Source organism: Bombus pyrosoma, linkage group LG11, assembly GCF_014825855.1.
Source record: "Bombus pyrosoma isolate SC7728 linkage group LG11, ASM1482585v1, whole genome shotgun sequence".
Classification (NCBI taxonomy): domain Eukaryota; kingdom Metazoa; phylum Arthropoda; class Insecta; order Hymenoptera; family Apidae; genus Bombus; species Bombus pyrosoma.
The window spans coordinates 6,556,362-6,570,437 of NC_057780.1; the positions used below are offsets into that span (position 1 = coordinate 6,556,362).

General features: G+C 38.0%; 1 protein-coding gene across 5 annotated transcripts in view; it reads left to right on the forward strand.

Moving 5' to 3' along the window:
* The window catches only part of LOC122572518, a 41,423-nt gene that overhangs the window by 1,224 nt on the left and 26,123 nt on the right, over positions 1-14,076 (forward strand). Inside the window, exon 1 of one of the 5 annotated variants that reach the window (XM_043737558.1) lies at positions 2,479-2,880. The exons of 3 other annotated variants lie outside the window; for them this stretch is intronic. Coding sequence is in view for 1 of the 2 variants with exons in the window: in XM_043737553.1 (XP_043593488.1) it covers positions 13,723-13,941 (219 nt within the window). In the remaining variant the exon portion in view is untranslated. Of the gene's footprint in view, positions 1-2,478; positions 2,881-13,707; positions 13,942-14,076 lie in introns of those variants that run through there. One more of the 5 variants, XM_043737553.1, reaches the window with a different exon arrangement.

Consider the following 14,076-nt stretch of genomic DNA (forward strand, 5'->3'; position numbering starts at 1 on the left):
CTATTTCGTGTTATAAAGCATTTGACATATGAAGACCACACGGGAAAGATATGATAAGTTTATTTTTGTAAAAAAAGTATTTTAACTCATCAAGGACCTAGTACTATATACATATAGTTTCCATAATGTTACAAATACTTCATTTTCTTTATTCTAAATTAATTGAAAAAAAAAAATTGCGAAGATAATGTTGCGTTAATGGAACACTGCCTCTTTATGGTTTAATGTTAAACAGCTAAAGGGCATAAAATTTCTTATGCGAGAACTACTATTGGAAATATCGAAATGCACATTAAGATACAGTGCAAGGGGATTTTTCTTTGGTCAACGAGTTGCTGTAACGAGTTGCTCAAGAATCTCCAGGAATAGTACGCATTCCAAACAGGCCAGAACGATGCTGGTGCACTTTATTCCTCCCTTTGCATTCTTTGCCTCGAAAGTTCACCCGGAAGATAAACACAGAGCATCGAGTTTCTAGAAATCTACTCTTAATCGACTACTCAACCTACGTTCCAAGTTTGAAATTGAAACACGCTAATTCAAATGGAGAAAATTGAAAATATTTCATTAAGAAAGCCAAGTTCCAATGTTCTAGAAAAATTCGTCTCTGCAACTTATTACACGATATCGAGCGAAAACATTAAATTTTGTTCCACGATCTGCAAAACTTTTCTCTCTCTTTTCTTGTTACAATTCGTCTAATCATAATAATAAGCCAATGAATCTACGTAAACTAAACGTAAATCTTCGCTCGCCATCCAAATTCGAGTAGCTTCTAGAAAACTGGAATATCGTACTAAAAGTAATTGTACATTCTCTCCGCTTCTTCGTTTCTATTATACGTTGATTGTATTCAAATTGCAGTCAAATTGCTTTTCTTTGCGAATCATTTTTTCCTCGTGAATAATTATCGACGAAGGGAACAATTATTCGGTTACCAACAACCATTCATAAATAATGAGAAATATTTCCTGTTACGAATAATAGTTACTGTTGATTGATACGTATTTTCATCATCGATAATACGATAATAATATTAGAAACCAAAAACAATTTCATCGCCGATACTGGTTATTACAGTTATCATATAGTAGTAGAAAAATATTTGCGTTACCCATAATGGTTATTCGTAGTTCGTAACGAAAATCAATTTCGGCCCGTCGATGATGGTTGACGGTAACCAACGAAATTTTCATCATTTACGATGGATTTGATTTTCCGGCTAAAATCAAATAAGTCGTTTATTTCATGATATAACTAGACCGCGGATATTTATGCAAACTCGTATTTTCACCAATATACATAATCAAAGAAACTGTAATTTGGATAAAAAATTCTGCTCTAGTATAGTAACCGCATTGCAAAATATTCAGCTAGAATGAGATTTTGTAAAAATTTCGGGTCGTTTGTCACGGAAATAAGGTGCAATAAATTTCGGTCAACCTGTTGATGTGTCACGTCCACGTGGATTTTGACGATACCTTTTTTAAAATTTGCTATTCAACCTACTGTATGGTTTGCTCTGTATGCATTTGAATCGCAAATAATCGATTAGGTTTGAGTTATTTTTTATTTTGCGGTCGGTAAGACGGTGATTATACGGTAAGCGGTAAACGGCAAAATTGATATTTGAAGCGCTAGCAATGGCCGTGTGCCATCGCTTGTTTCACCGCTTACCGCTCACCGCTCTGTATGATCACAATCTTTCGCCGATTTCTAAAGTTAAGACCCTTGTCGGCTAGATGCTCGTCAGTACGATTGGTTAAAACCAATTTCGTTTCCGCGGGAAATGCTGCACATTGTCGGAAATAAAATGTAAAACCAAAAATTGTCTTATCTATTAAATATTATAAAGTACAGAGGTGGATTTATCAAACGTACTTATCGAAAAGATTAGCAAACAATTATCGAAACTTCTTTTTAACGCAAAATACATTTGTTAGTACGCGAAGAAAATGTTAGCTTGGTTAGAACGATATTTGTTGAAACAGTACGTCGTACGAATATTCGAGACGCCCATCGAGCACTCGACAGGTCCATTACGAAACATTCCGAAGGATTTTTGCGTTTTCTAGAATGCGTGCAAAATGCGTAAAAAAATAATCAATTGGCTGCAGGCCCCCGAAGGATTAAATCCGCCACTGATAAACTGTACCATACTTTGGATATTTCATATATTTCTGCATCTTACGTGCATGTTATTTTGTACACCCCTTGCATCTCCAGATTTTCTATAAACGCGTAAAAATCTAGTTACCTATACCGTTCCCGTATGCTTGGAATCAATTCGAATAATTTCCTGGTTCCCCGTACGTTGGTTACGCGCGATTACGCATTGACGAACGTGTATTCGATTCGACTAATTGTCTTTCGCTTATCGGTTATATACTCTATGGATGATGGTTGTGAGGCGCGCCACGTCCAACAAATTGCGCAGATCTGGTTCTGTGCCTGCCAGTTCGAATTATCGCGTACGCGTCGCGCGAACGATCCGTGCAACTGTCGGTTCGACGACGTATCTCGTTCGTGGTCTCCCTCAAACTTCCGTCCGGAGACGTGAATTTCCATGACAGGATGTTCCCCTATTCTCTCTGTGGCTCTGTTGCTCGTCGCGGTGCAAACTAGTGGAACGGATCGCGATTCTTCTCTCCCTCTCTCCCTTTTTCTATTTTTCTCATTCTAGTCTCTCCCTCTCCACAGCTAGTGTGCACGTTCGTTTCCTCTGACGTTCACTTTTCTTAGCCGCTCGCGGTAATTCGACACTTGTGTATACATATTACAGAGGCACAGTTATCTTCTTAAGATTTCGTTTTCATAACCTGTTAGATCAGAAGAGGAAAGTTCGTGTGGATCAGAGAACAACGCCCTCTATGAGTTTCTGTAAGTTTGTCAAACGTTTGGTTCTTTGTTCGATATTTGGACACGCTTGCGACGGTATTAGTATATACGGTTGTACATATCTTTTATCTTGATTGTATTGCGCGTGTTGTACGAAACATTTGGAAATTTCTATTAGCGCTGTCGGCGTCGCTATCACGATCTTGTTGGTAGAGTTTCGAACAGATCTGGAAATGTATGTAGAAATTAACGAGACTCGTTTAGTGAATTTTGATTTAGTGAAAGTATATAATATTTCACGGAGATTGCAAAAGCGTATAAAGAGACAGTTATCTATCGCATCAGTAAACTTTATCGGCCATATAAATCAACCATTGTTGACACCTACGAATATTAACAGGTAAGGTTCGATTAACTTAAGAACAATTAAAATAGTCTTTTTTTGTGAGCTACGAGTGCTCCTATGAGAGTCGTCAGCTTTAAGAATATCGCTACCCATTTATGTTCGTAATCATTAGGAATATCGTAAAGGAAATTTTGTCACGCATTTTGTCCGGCAAACAAACGCGGTTACAGGAAGAGGAATAATAAGCTTCGATATTCAGTGGGATTACATTTAACCTAACCTAACTTAACGTTCATTGTACGTCTAAGATTGCTATTCACGCTGTATACTAATTTTTTATCAAATACGCGTTTTCAATAAAGGTATCTTGCAATTTCTATATACATTCGCCTATTTTTTTTTTTTTCTCAAATTTTACTGTCTCGTTGCAACAACGCTGGTGAAATTTCCAAATGTGTAACGATAAATAGACGATAAGGTTTCAAATTCGATTTTATCGAAAAGCAAGCGCCGCGTGAGAAGATTCTGTTCTATCTTCAATTTATTTTCACACGTAGCGTCACTAAGATTACCGAGACACCCTGTATTCGTGTTTTATTTCGCACGAAGATCGACGTCATCCATTCAGACCTTATTTGAATAAGCAGGTTTTTATCCCGTTTCCGCGACACACGGTCAATGCAGAGTCTATCGTATTCGCTAGTCACGATTGGTGTTTCTTTATCCATGACGCGAGTGCAAGTGAAAGGGAACAAGACTCTTCTTTCGGCTATCTTTCCAGCGTGGACAATAAACAATAGCGCACGGCAGCAGCGCATCGCGAGATCTCTCTATCGTATACTTATTCCTTTGCTTTCTTTTCTTATCGACACGAAACATCGGCTGACTATGAGAAAGACGTGGTACTTACTTAATCACCGTAATTTATGTACCTCGCCAATTATCGCAAAATCGCGTTACGCTGTCACGTGTCTCTGCCGTTTGTTTATATTCTCTTTTTCTCGATCCCGAAGCTATCGTAAGTTGCGCGCTAATTGAACAAATTCTTCGCCTCTTCCACCTCTGTTTCGTGGCTTTTTCGATCCAATGGATAGAATTTCACTTTCGTATACAGGGTGTTCACGTTATTAGTAGTTAGCGTTTTTACGCCAACGATAAGTAGGAGGAAAAAGTGCAAGAGGAAATTCGACGAATAACGATAATATCTTTTTCACAAGCGCAAAAACGAACGTACTTTTTAAATGCTGATCTTCCTGTTCTTCTTGCGTATCATCGAACCCTGTCGTCGTTCTACGAGAAAAGGTACTCGGGTAACATTGTCGAAAACTTAGTTTAAACTTAATTAACAACTTGGATTGATTCAAAAGATACCCTAATTTTAATTTCGTAGGTATCATATGTATCTCTGTCTTACCGATCTTGTCTGACAAATTTTATAAAATTGAAGTCGAAGTACCTTTCGAATAATCAATTTTCGACCACGTTACCCTAATCCTTTTTTTTTTTTTGTAAAATGACGAGAGTGAACATGCAGTTCACTTTGAACCATTCGTTTCGTTCCTTTTTCATTTTTTCCTCGTATTTATCGTTTGCGAGAAAAACGTTAGCTGGTGACAGCGTGGACACCCTGTATACAGGGTGGTTCAATAATAATTAACGCTTGACTATCTCCGTTGTTTTTGGAGATATAAAAAAACTTTATTAACAGAAGTTGCTCGATATAGAGAGAACTATAATATGGCGGTAGAACTTCGTTTCTACAAACCAGTTTTTGTTTACCGTCGGTTGATATACGAACTCGTAACTGATCGAATTATTCGAACTACGTTCGGCCGTATATTCAGTTACACGAACGCGTGTTCTGAAACAGTGTTGGGCAGAATTTTATTCGGATAACGAATAAACATAGAGAATGAAATTTTATTCACCACCGATGAACAAATATAAATATTCAGTCGAACAAGTATTTATTCGAGCAAGCAAAATTATTCGTGTTAAAAATTCATGCGAATAAAAATTTAATCGAATAACTGGGGTAGAATTATATTATCCATTTGTTGCAATATTGACTTTTGTAATTAACTTTTCTCGAAATGGCAGAATTAGGAAGTTTATCGTTACTTGCTAGATTACTCGTCGGATAAATTAATACTAAGAATTGTAGGAACGAAAAGGAAGAGAGACTGTCGGAGGAAAGAAGGAGAGGGGAAGAAAAATGAAATGAGGAGAGAAAAGGGGGGGGGGAAAGGCAGGGGGAATGAAAATGTGTTTCTGGAACGTACTAAGAATTGTATCTGTATATACTCGTAAACAATTACGCGATAAGGAAAAATTCTTCGTACTATTATTCGAATAATTCCGCAAAAAAATATATCTCTTTTATTATCTTTATTTATTATTTACTTTTAAATTAAAACCATATTTCTATAATAAAATTCATTATTAATTTTTCTCGAAAATCCCTACATACAAATATACGTACTAAACAACTGACCACACGGAATGGTAATCACAAGGACAAAAAATTAATTAAAAAGCAATCAATTTCGCTAGATATTCCAGTAGATATTAAACAAGTATTTGTAAAACTTCCATAGTAAAATATTAATGGAATGATGTAAGTGGACGAAAAAGTTGACGCAACGAACGAAGTTCAGATAAACAGAATTCCACCGGACATAGCTAACCGGCTGTTTCGCGTATCATACGCCCAATTTCGCTCTTTCTGAAGCTTCCCTCTGTAATCTATATCAACCGGATTACCTCCAATTCTGCTTCTTTTTTCCAATTCGCGCCACACTCTTCAATTCGAACGTTTGATTCGATCTCCGCTGGAACTATCTAATCAACGGTCTCTCCTCTGTTGCCGTATTCCGCGTAGAAATTGCCGCTCGCTGATTGAAAGATACTCGCGTTACCGTGCGCCATGAAAGCGTAATCCCATTGAAAATCGCATTTACGAATCGCGTTACATCGATACCAGTTGAAAAGCGACGCGTTTTCTAGCCGCGCCGCGGCAACAAGGCCATCGCGCCACGTTAAAGATCAGATGGTTCGACGAACGAAAACAGGAAACTGGTAATTAATGCATCCTCCAGCAGCCAACCTCGATGATCGTTTGCATCGATCCGATGACCCGAGCTTGCAGAATCGCGAAATCTCGTCACAGATTTCCACTTTGTTTCGCAATGATCGTTGGTTCGCGAATCGTTTCGTTCGCCAATTCGGACAAAGTACGATCGGCTCCAAAGTTCTCAGTTTCGTTGTTTCGTTACGTAATTGAGCTTTGTAGAGCCGGTAACGTTCGATATTTTAACTCGAGCGTGGTTTCTACTCGTCGTCAGACGGTTTCCAGAGCTACGCGTTGATTATCGTTTCGCGAATTTTTGCAATTAGCAACTGGATGGACGATGGTTACGCGGACTCATATTTTCGCAAATAAATACGACTAAGGGAGGATTTTTTTGGGGAGGGAACAAGTAACGAGGTACTGGAACAGCAATTGGTTTCAACTTTCAAATATTACGAGAATTCTATTAGGTTGTCGCGAAAGTTTCTTTCGTTTTATTTTTTTCTTTTTTATTTGGTAGTTTATTTACAAGAAATTCTCATTAAGAATTTTAAGCAACTTCATTTGGCATGGTACAGTAACTTGGATTATAATAATTTATATTATGTTTGATTCTAGTTGAATCTAATGCTTCAGTCTAAAGGGTATTTTCTTTTTAGTCTGCGGGTCTGATCCGTCGTGTCAAGTAGTTGGTTGGCTAATGGGTTGTGGTGGTTGTTGACTCTTGCGTTATATCTGCTTTTGAACTTGTATATTTCTTCTTTGTCTGTGGGTATCTTGAGGTCGCGGTGGATCGTTTCGTTGGTGACATACCAAGGTGCATCTATCAAGGATCTTAGTGTTTTTAATTGAAATCGTTGAAGAATTTCTATGTTGGAGTTACTCGCAGTTTCCCATAGTTGGATCCCATAGGTCCAACCAGGTTTCGTTTTATAAAGGAACAATAGACACGACATTTTTCGTTGTATATTATTTTACTGAATTACGTATGATGCATTTTGTTCTGTTCCTGTTGGATTGGCAACTAAGTGATCGCGGATTTGATCAATACCACCTAATGACAAAATCCGCAATCACTTGCCAACCGAATATTATTACGATCATACGTAGTTCGATAAAATAATATGAAACAAAAGATGTGGTGCTTCTGTTGTTTCTTATAAAACGAGAGAAACTTCCGGGACAATCTAATGCTTTTGTGGCCCCACTCGACACTAACTAACAATGGACGATGGCAGCGCAGTGGTTAACGCCTTCGGTTACGAATGTTTGGAACCCGGGTTCGAATCCCGGCGACCGAAGTCCGATTTTTCTTCCACGTTTCTTAAATAGGAAGAAAATACAGCAGTATCCCAGCAGCTACTATTATCACGGACAACATAATATCGCCTCACTTTGAATGCTTTACGCACTTTCTGCGTATTATAGATGGTACTACATATTTCTCCATATGGAATCTAAATCTAGAGACAGAACAGAGATAATCAAAGAGTTCGAGGAACCAGAGATTTTCCTCTTACCGTATTTATTTGCAAGTTCATGTTTCGTGTCTTTAGCTATGTTCTGGTTGTGATTTATGTTTGTAATTTACGAAGAACCAAGTTCAGCTTTTAGATCATTGGTAAATAACTGACATAATAATAATAATAATAAATAATCATAATTATACTATATAATATATAATCATAATATCACAATAATAATAATAATTAATAAATAACTAACATACATATCTCTTCACATTATACACACATTGAATACAATTTTACACTTTCAGAATTTCCTACAAATAAATAAACTTCCCATGCATAAACGTTCACGGTATAGTCGTCTCCTTATGGGTCGTTGGCGCTTTAACTTGTGAAATCGATCAGCCAGATAAGTTGCGCTTGATCCAGTTTCCAATAAAGAGAGGAAACGAGGGTTTACGAATTCGCTTTAATCGGCGATAAAAGTCGCAGGTGGCGCTGACTCGTGCGTGATTTTCGCGTGTAGCCGATCATTTCGAACATGGCAAAAATAGATCGAGATTGCCTCGAACGTATTGCTGACACAAGTTACTTTCGATACAGAACCTTGTACGCTCGATGCGGTCGCAACGCTTTCGGCGTCAAATACCCGACGACAGACAAAAGGAAGTTTGAAATTGAAGGGTAAAGGGTGGGAAAGAACGAGCAATGGGCATTGCTGGTGATTTTCCATTTAATGGGAACTGCAACTACGAAACTATCAAACCACGACGATTATAACCTTCAAAATGTACCCATAAGACAGAATTAAATATATTAAAGACAGCGGTAGTCGTTTGTCCACGATTTGACCACATTTTTCGAACCAACATTTTCGTTCGTCTATCTTTAAAAAGAGAAGAAATTATCACCAAACGAAAATGAAAAATATTTGACCTCGGTGTTGCCCCATGAAGCTTCTCTTTCATTCTTAAGTGGGTTAAGATTTCTCAAGACATTTCTTAGACATTTCTCATGGGTTTAGGCCATGCATCTGTGTATGCACAGTTACGTAAATCGTCGTGCTAAGTCAGATTAGGTTAACCCTATTGTTAGGTTAGGTTGAGTGGGTAAACAGATACAAAATGGCGACGAGCATACGCGTGAAACACGGCGAGATGAAGTTTTTGTTCGACGCGTATACTCGCGAAACGCAATTAACTGGTTGAAAGACGATAATAATTGTAGCGTTGGAGAACGATCGTTTTCTATAGGTTTTCTCTTTCGAATCTGCTGTTTCACTTAGGTCGGCTTGGATAGGCGTGGATAGGATTAATTATTTGACCAAGCTGCAAAAATCAGGATTTATCGAGCATAGTGTGGCGCTTTAATAAACAGCGAGGAAAGCGAGTCCTTGCTTTCTCACCGGTTTTGCACGAACGCAAGCGTGACCGGCCGTTTTGCATTAGAAGCTTTCGCTTTCAGAAACATATACATTACGAGTTATTATAGAGACACGACTATAGCAAGAGCTGTGTGTGTCGCGACGCGGCAAATTATATACTTCTGCTTTAGGCTTTTATGCGTTTCTCTCCGGTGTTGGGTCCTGCCAGATGTTGGAGCGATTTTCGCGAACGCTGCCTCTTTCATAGATCCATCGATCGCTTGTAATAGAAAGCCACATGACATTAACGGATGAACATATTCTATTTATAGTCGCTGCCGATAGTCAATGATATACCAATAATAGTTTCTTTTAATATTGTTAGCACCGGTGTTGTTCAGGTCGATGTCTAAAAGTCACCTTTACGTTTCCAAGAAGACCTTACTACTTTCTATCTTTGTATCGGTATTCTTGTTATTTGTTTCCTGTAAAGGATCGACCGCCAAACTTTGTAACGAGAAGAGGAGACGCGTATTGATTCGATTAGATATCGTTCAGAGACATTGTTTTTATTTGCAAATGTATTTGTATCTGTGTATGCACAGTTACATAAATTGTCGTGCTAAGTCAGGTTAGGTTAACCCCATTGTTAGGTTATGTTGAACCTAAAGAATCGATCGCCAAACTTTGTAACGAGAAGAGGAGACGCGTATTGATTCGATTAGATATCGTTCAGAGACATTGTTTTTATTTGCAAATGGATTTATATCTGTGTATGCACAGTTACGTAAAGCGTCGTGCTAAGTCAGGTTAGGTTAACCGTATTGTTGGGTTAGGTTAAACCCAGTCCGGATGATCGACTGCTGTTTCTATATTTCTCGCAATAATTTTGTATCTTTTAATGGCATTCTTCTGACGGTGTTACGTCCATGTATGGACCAATAGTTTGAGGTTATAACTCCGTTACCAGTGCAGTTACAAAAGAGTGTCAAAGGAGAAAGATGAACGCTTCGAAGACTACGTAGGACGTCCGTAGGAGCGTGATTTTTTAAGAAGTGTAATGTGGTGCATATGAGATGGGCGTTTGTATCATTTCTCTTAAATGCAAATGCATATTTTTTTTACACCCAGATAGATTCCTGCCGTCATTCTACGCAAAAAGATATCGGGATATAAAAGATATACGGTGGTAAAAAATTATTAGCCGTCGAGATATTTCAAAAGATATGTCCTTATTGAAGAAGATGCTCGAAAGCTTCTCCGTTATATCGTAAACATCTCAAACAACCGTGCAATTGTTCTCGTAACCGGATTAATCAGTATTATCCATTTTTTTAATTTCTCCAGTAGAACTTATAGGATCTAAATAAATTCTATTTTTTAAATAACGAATAAATACGTAGACGTTTTTGTCACGAGCGGACAGATCGAAGTCGACAGTTACGAAGCTTTTTTTTTAATTTAAGTATCTCCCTTTATAAAGGTGTATTTTTCTTTTTTTTTTTTTTTAATATCTCGACGACTAATAATTTTTTTACCATTGCATCCCCGATACTTTTTTACGTCATGGATCGACCAGAGGAGAATCTACCTGCGTAAAAAAAATATGCATATTCATTTAAAAAAATAATGCACCAGTTGATTGCACGTGCACCATTGTACGCCTACAAAAGCGTGGTCATGCGGACATAGTACTTTTTTGAACCATTCGACTTTTCTCTTTGATATTTTTTCGTGACTGCATTGGCAACGGAGTTACAACCGGAAACTATTACGTGACCCATCCTGCATATATCAAAAATTCCCAATATGGAAGCTTCAAATTTATTTATACACTTGTTGTATAATCGCGTCATTTTAGCTGCTCTCGTAAGGATTAGGAGTACGTATGTTTGGACAGATGTGTGAAAAAACCAAGCCTATCTAAGAAAAAAAAAAAAAAAAGAAAAGAAAGGCTTGTCTGAAACGTTGACTTTGCACGTGGAAATTGATTGATTTGAGCATGGTAATTGATTTCTCACTTCTAAATTGATTGATTTGAGTGTAGTAATTGATTTGGAACTTGCAAATTGATGGATTTGAGCTTAGTAATTGATTTGGCAGTCGTAAATTGATTGATCGCAGCTTATTAATTCATTTGAGTTTGTTAATCCATTTGGTAGTTTTTAATTGATAGATTTGAGTATAATAATTGATTCGACGCCTATAAATCGATTGATTCGAGCTTATTAATTGACTCGACACCTACAAATTGATCTATTTAAGCTTATTTATTGATTTGTGAGTTGTGAATTGATTGATTTGAGCTTATTAATTGATACGACACCTACAAATTGATCTATTTGAGCTTATTAATTGATTCGGGGGTCGTAAATTGATTGATTTGAGCTTTTTAATTCATTTGAGCTCGTTAATCTATGTAGTACTTTTGAATTGATAGATTTGAGTATAATAATTGATTCGGCGCTTATAAATTGATCGGTTCGAGCTTATTAATTGATTCGACATCGGCAAATTGATTGAGTTGAGCTTATTAATTGATACGACACCTGCAAATTGATCTATTTAAGCTTATTAATTGATTCGGGGGTCGTAAATTGATTGATTTGAGCTTATTAATTCATTTGAGCTCGTCAACCTATGTAGTACTTTTGAATTGATAAATTTGAGTATAATAATTGATTCGGAGCTTATAAATTGATCGATTGATTGATTTGAGATTATTAATTGATTCGACACCTGCAATCGATGTACTTAAGCTTATTAATTGATTTGTGGGTCGTGAATTGATTGATTTGAGCTTATTAATTGATACGACACCTACATATTGATCTATTTTAGCTTATTAATTGATTCGGGGGTCGTAAATTGGTTGATTTCAGCTTATTAATCGATTCACCAATTGGTTTATTTTAGCTAATTAATTGATTTCGCTGTCGTAAATTGATCGATTTGACCTTATTTGATCTAAGCTTATTAATTGATTCGTCACTTACAGATAACATTGGCTTGATCTTAATTGGCCTGTCCAATTTGTATCCAAATTGCCACAAATTAATTTCCTTCCGTTATTCGTTAGCGGATAAAAATTTGCAATTGGGTTCTTTAACATTTAAGAGACTCGTATAAAATATTGCTAGCCACGAAAGAGAGCATCATCAGCACAATCAATTAGTATTTCATCGTAGAGTGTTTGCGAGTCTTGTGATCGAGTGGCAGATAAAAATACATTCGTGTGGGAAGGGCGGAGGGGGCAGCGCAGAACGTTTGGCAAAACGAGCAAAACTACGGAGAACGGATGCACGGAGGAAACAATTAACAAACGTGGCGTCTCGTTAGTAACGGCCAGACGATTCGTTATTGTGACAACCAATTATTACCAGACTGTCCTCCTATTCGCTTTGTGTCGCACGGAACGAAGTTAAATTTGTTTTTAATTGCTTGGTTATCGCAAGGATGAAGCTCCCGTTAACGTTGCGGGACTTTTAGCTGGCCACTCCTTTGGATCCTTTTATCCGTACCTACATTAAACCAGCGTTCCATAGCTAACTGTACAGAGGATGACACGGAAAATTTCGAAGATTCGTGTCGCGATATACCGAGTACGACCTGATAACACGTTCAAGCAGGCGTAAGACGATTGCTCGTGCAAACATAGGAATCTAAAGCAATTTCTTCGCTCGTCCGCTTAGTCAGAAAATTAATTAGAAAACCCAGTTCGACGATTTATCAACTATGCTTGAACGTGGCTAAAGTCCGGACTGCAGTAAATAATCGACGAGAGGTTGTTCTACCAGTGGAAATAAGTCGAAAACGTGGCTCAACCTCGATTTTCATCATTTTTCAATCGTTTGTTAAGATCAACGAGTAGGTAGATGATCTCAGCAGCGTTGACTGATCCCAATGAAACATTTCCAGCATTTATTTTTGAAGTTTTCGTTATAAGCTCGAACAAAGAAGATTCCATCGATTCGTAATTTTCTCCAAACTCTTTTCAGACGCGTCGTCCGGTAAACTGATCCTTCTAACTTGCCCAAAAAATCGTTTGGTTCGATTCCAACAAAGTTATTCTGTTTTAAAGGATGGACGAAGACTCGTACGTCCGACTGTACGTACAGCCAACTGGCCTAAAGTTTCTCGTCAGTGACATCGATCAGATTAGGTAGAAGTTACGGTGACAAATAACGTTAGATAGTCGATCGAATCACCAGCAAAGTTCTTTTCAAAGCGGAGAAAGTGGCGCAATCGCGGACCATTTATTTAGGTAATTCTTGTGTAACGTGTAAGTTAAGTTGGGAACAAATGATCAGAGAAAGTCTGACATTACGTGCAAAGAATGGCTTTAGGTTCTTTCGGGAATATCATTTTGATCGTCACTGCTATTGTCTTCTAAAATAACATTCCGTCGATATTCGTTGTTAATCTATGGCTGTACGAGTCTTCTTCGCTTAGCTTAAAACTTCTTGAACGTTTCTATTGGCAACTAAGCGATTGCGGGTTTTGTCATTAGGTAGTAATGACAAAACCCGCAATCACTTAGTTGCCAAGCCAATAGTTCGAAGAACCTAGCGAGTGTCGCGTGGTATTTGTGGTTCGCGTCATGTCGAAATCACGTCGCACGTATAAGCAGTAGATTATGCTAGGATTATCTATACCGCGGAGGAGAAACGAGCGGCGATTTCCGCCCGACCGAACGTCTCATTCTCCTTCGACGTTTCAACGCGAGACGCAATTATTTCGACGGTTGCTGCTGGTCGAGCCGCGGACAAACTTCGAAAAGAAGGAATTTATTCGTAAGAAGCGGAATTATTTGTCAGCCGGAGATTCCTCTGCGAAGACCACGACGAAGCAGGGCGTAAGTTTTAATCCCCTTCAGACCGGTTTCCGACGATCGAGTTTATATTATCGCCCGTCCCTCCAGCACGTGCAAATCTCGTTACAGACTCTGGCAAATTGGATTAATTCGACTATGCGTTCGCCGCTCTAATTT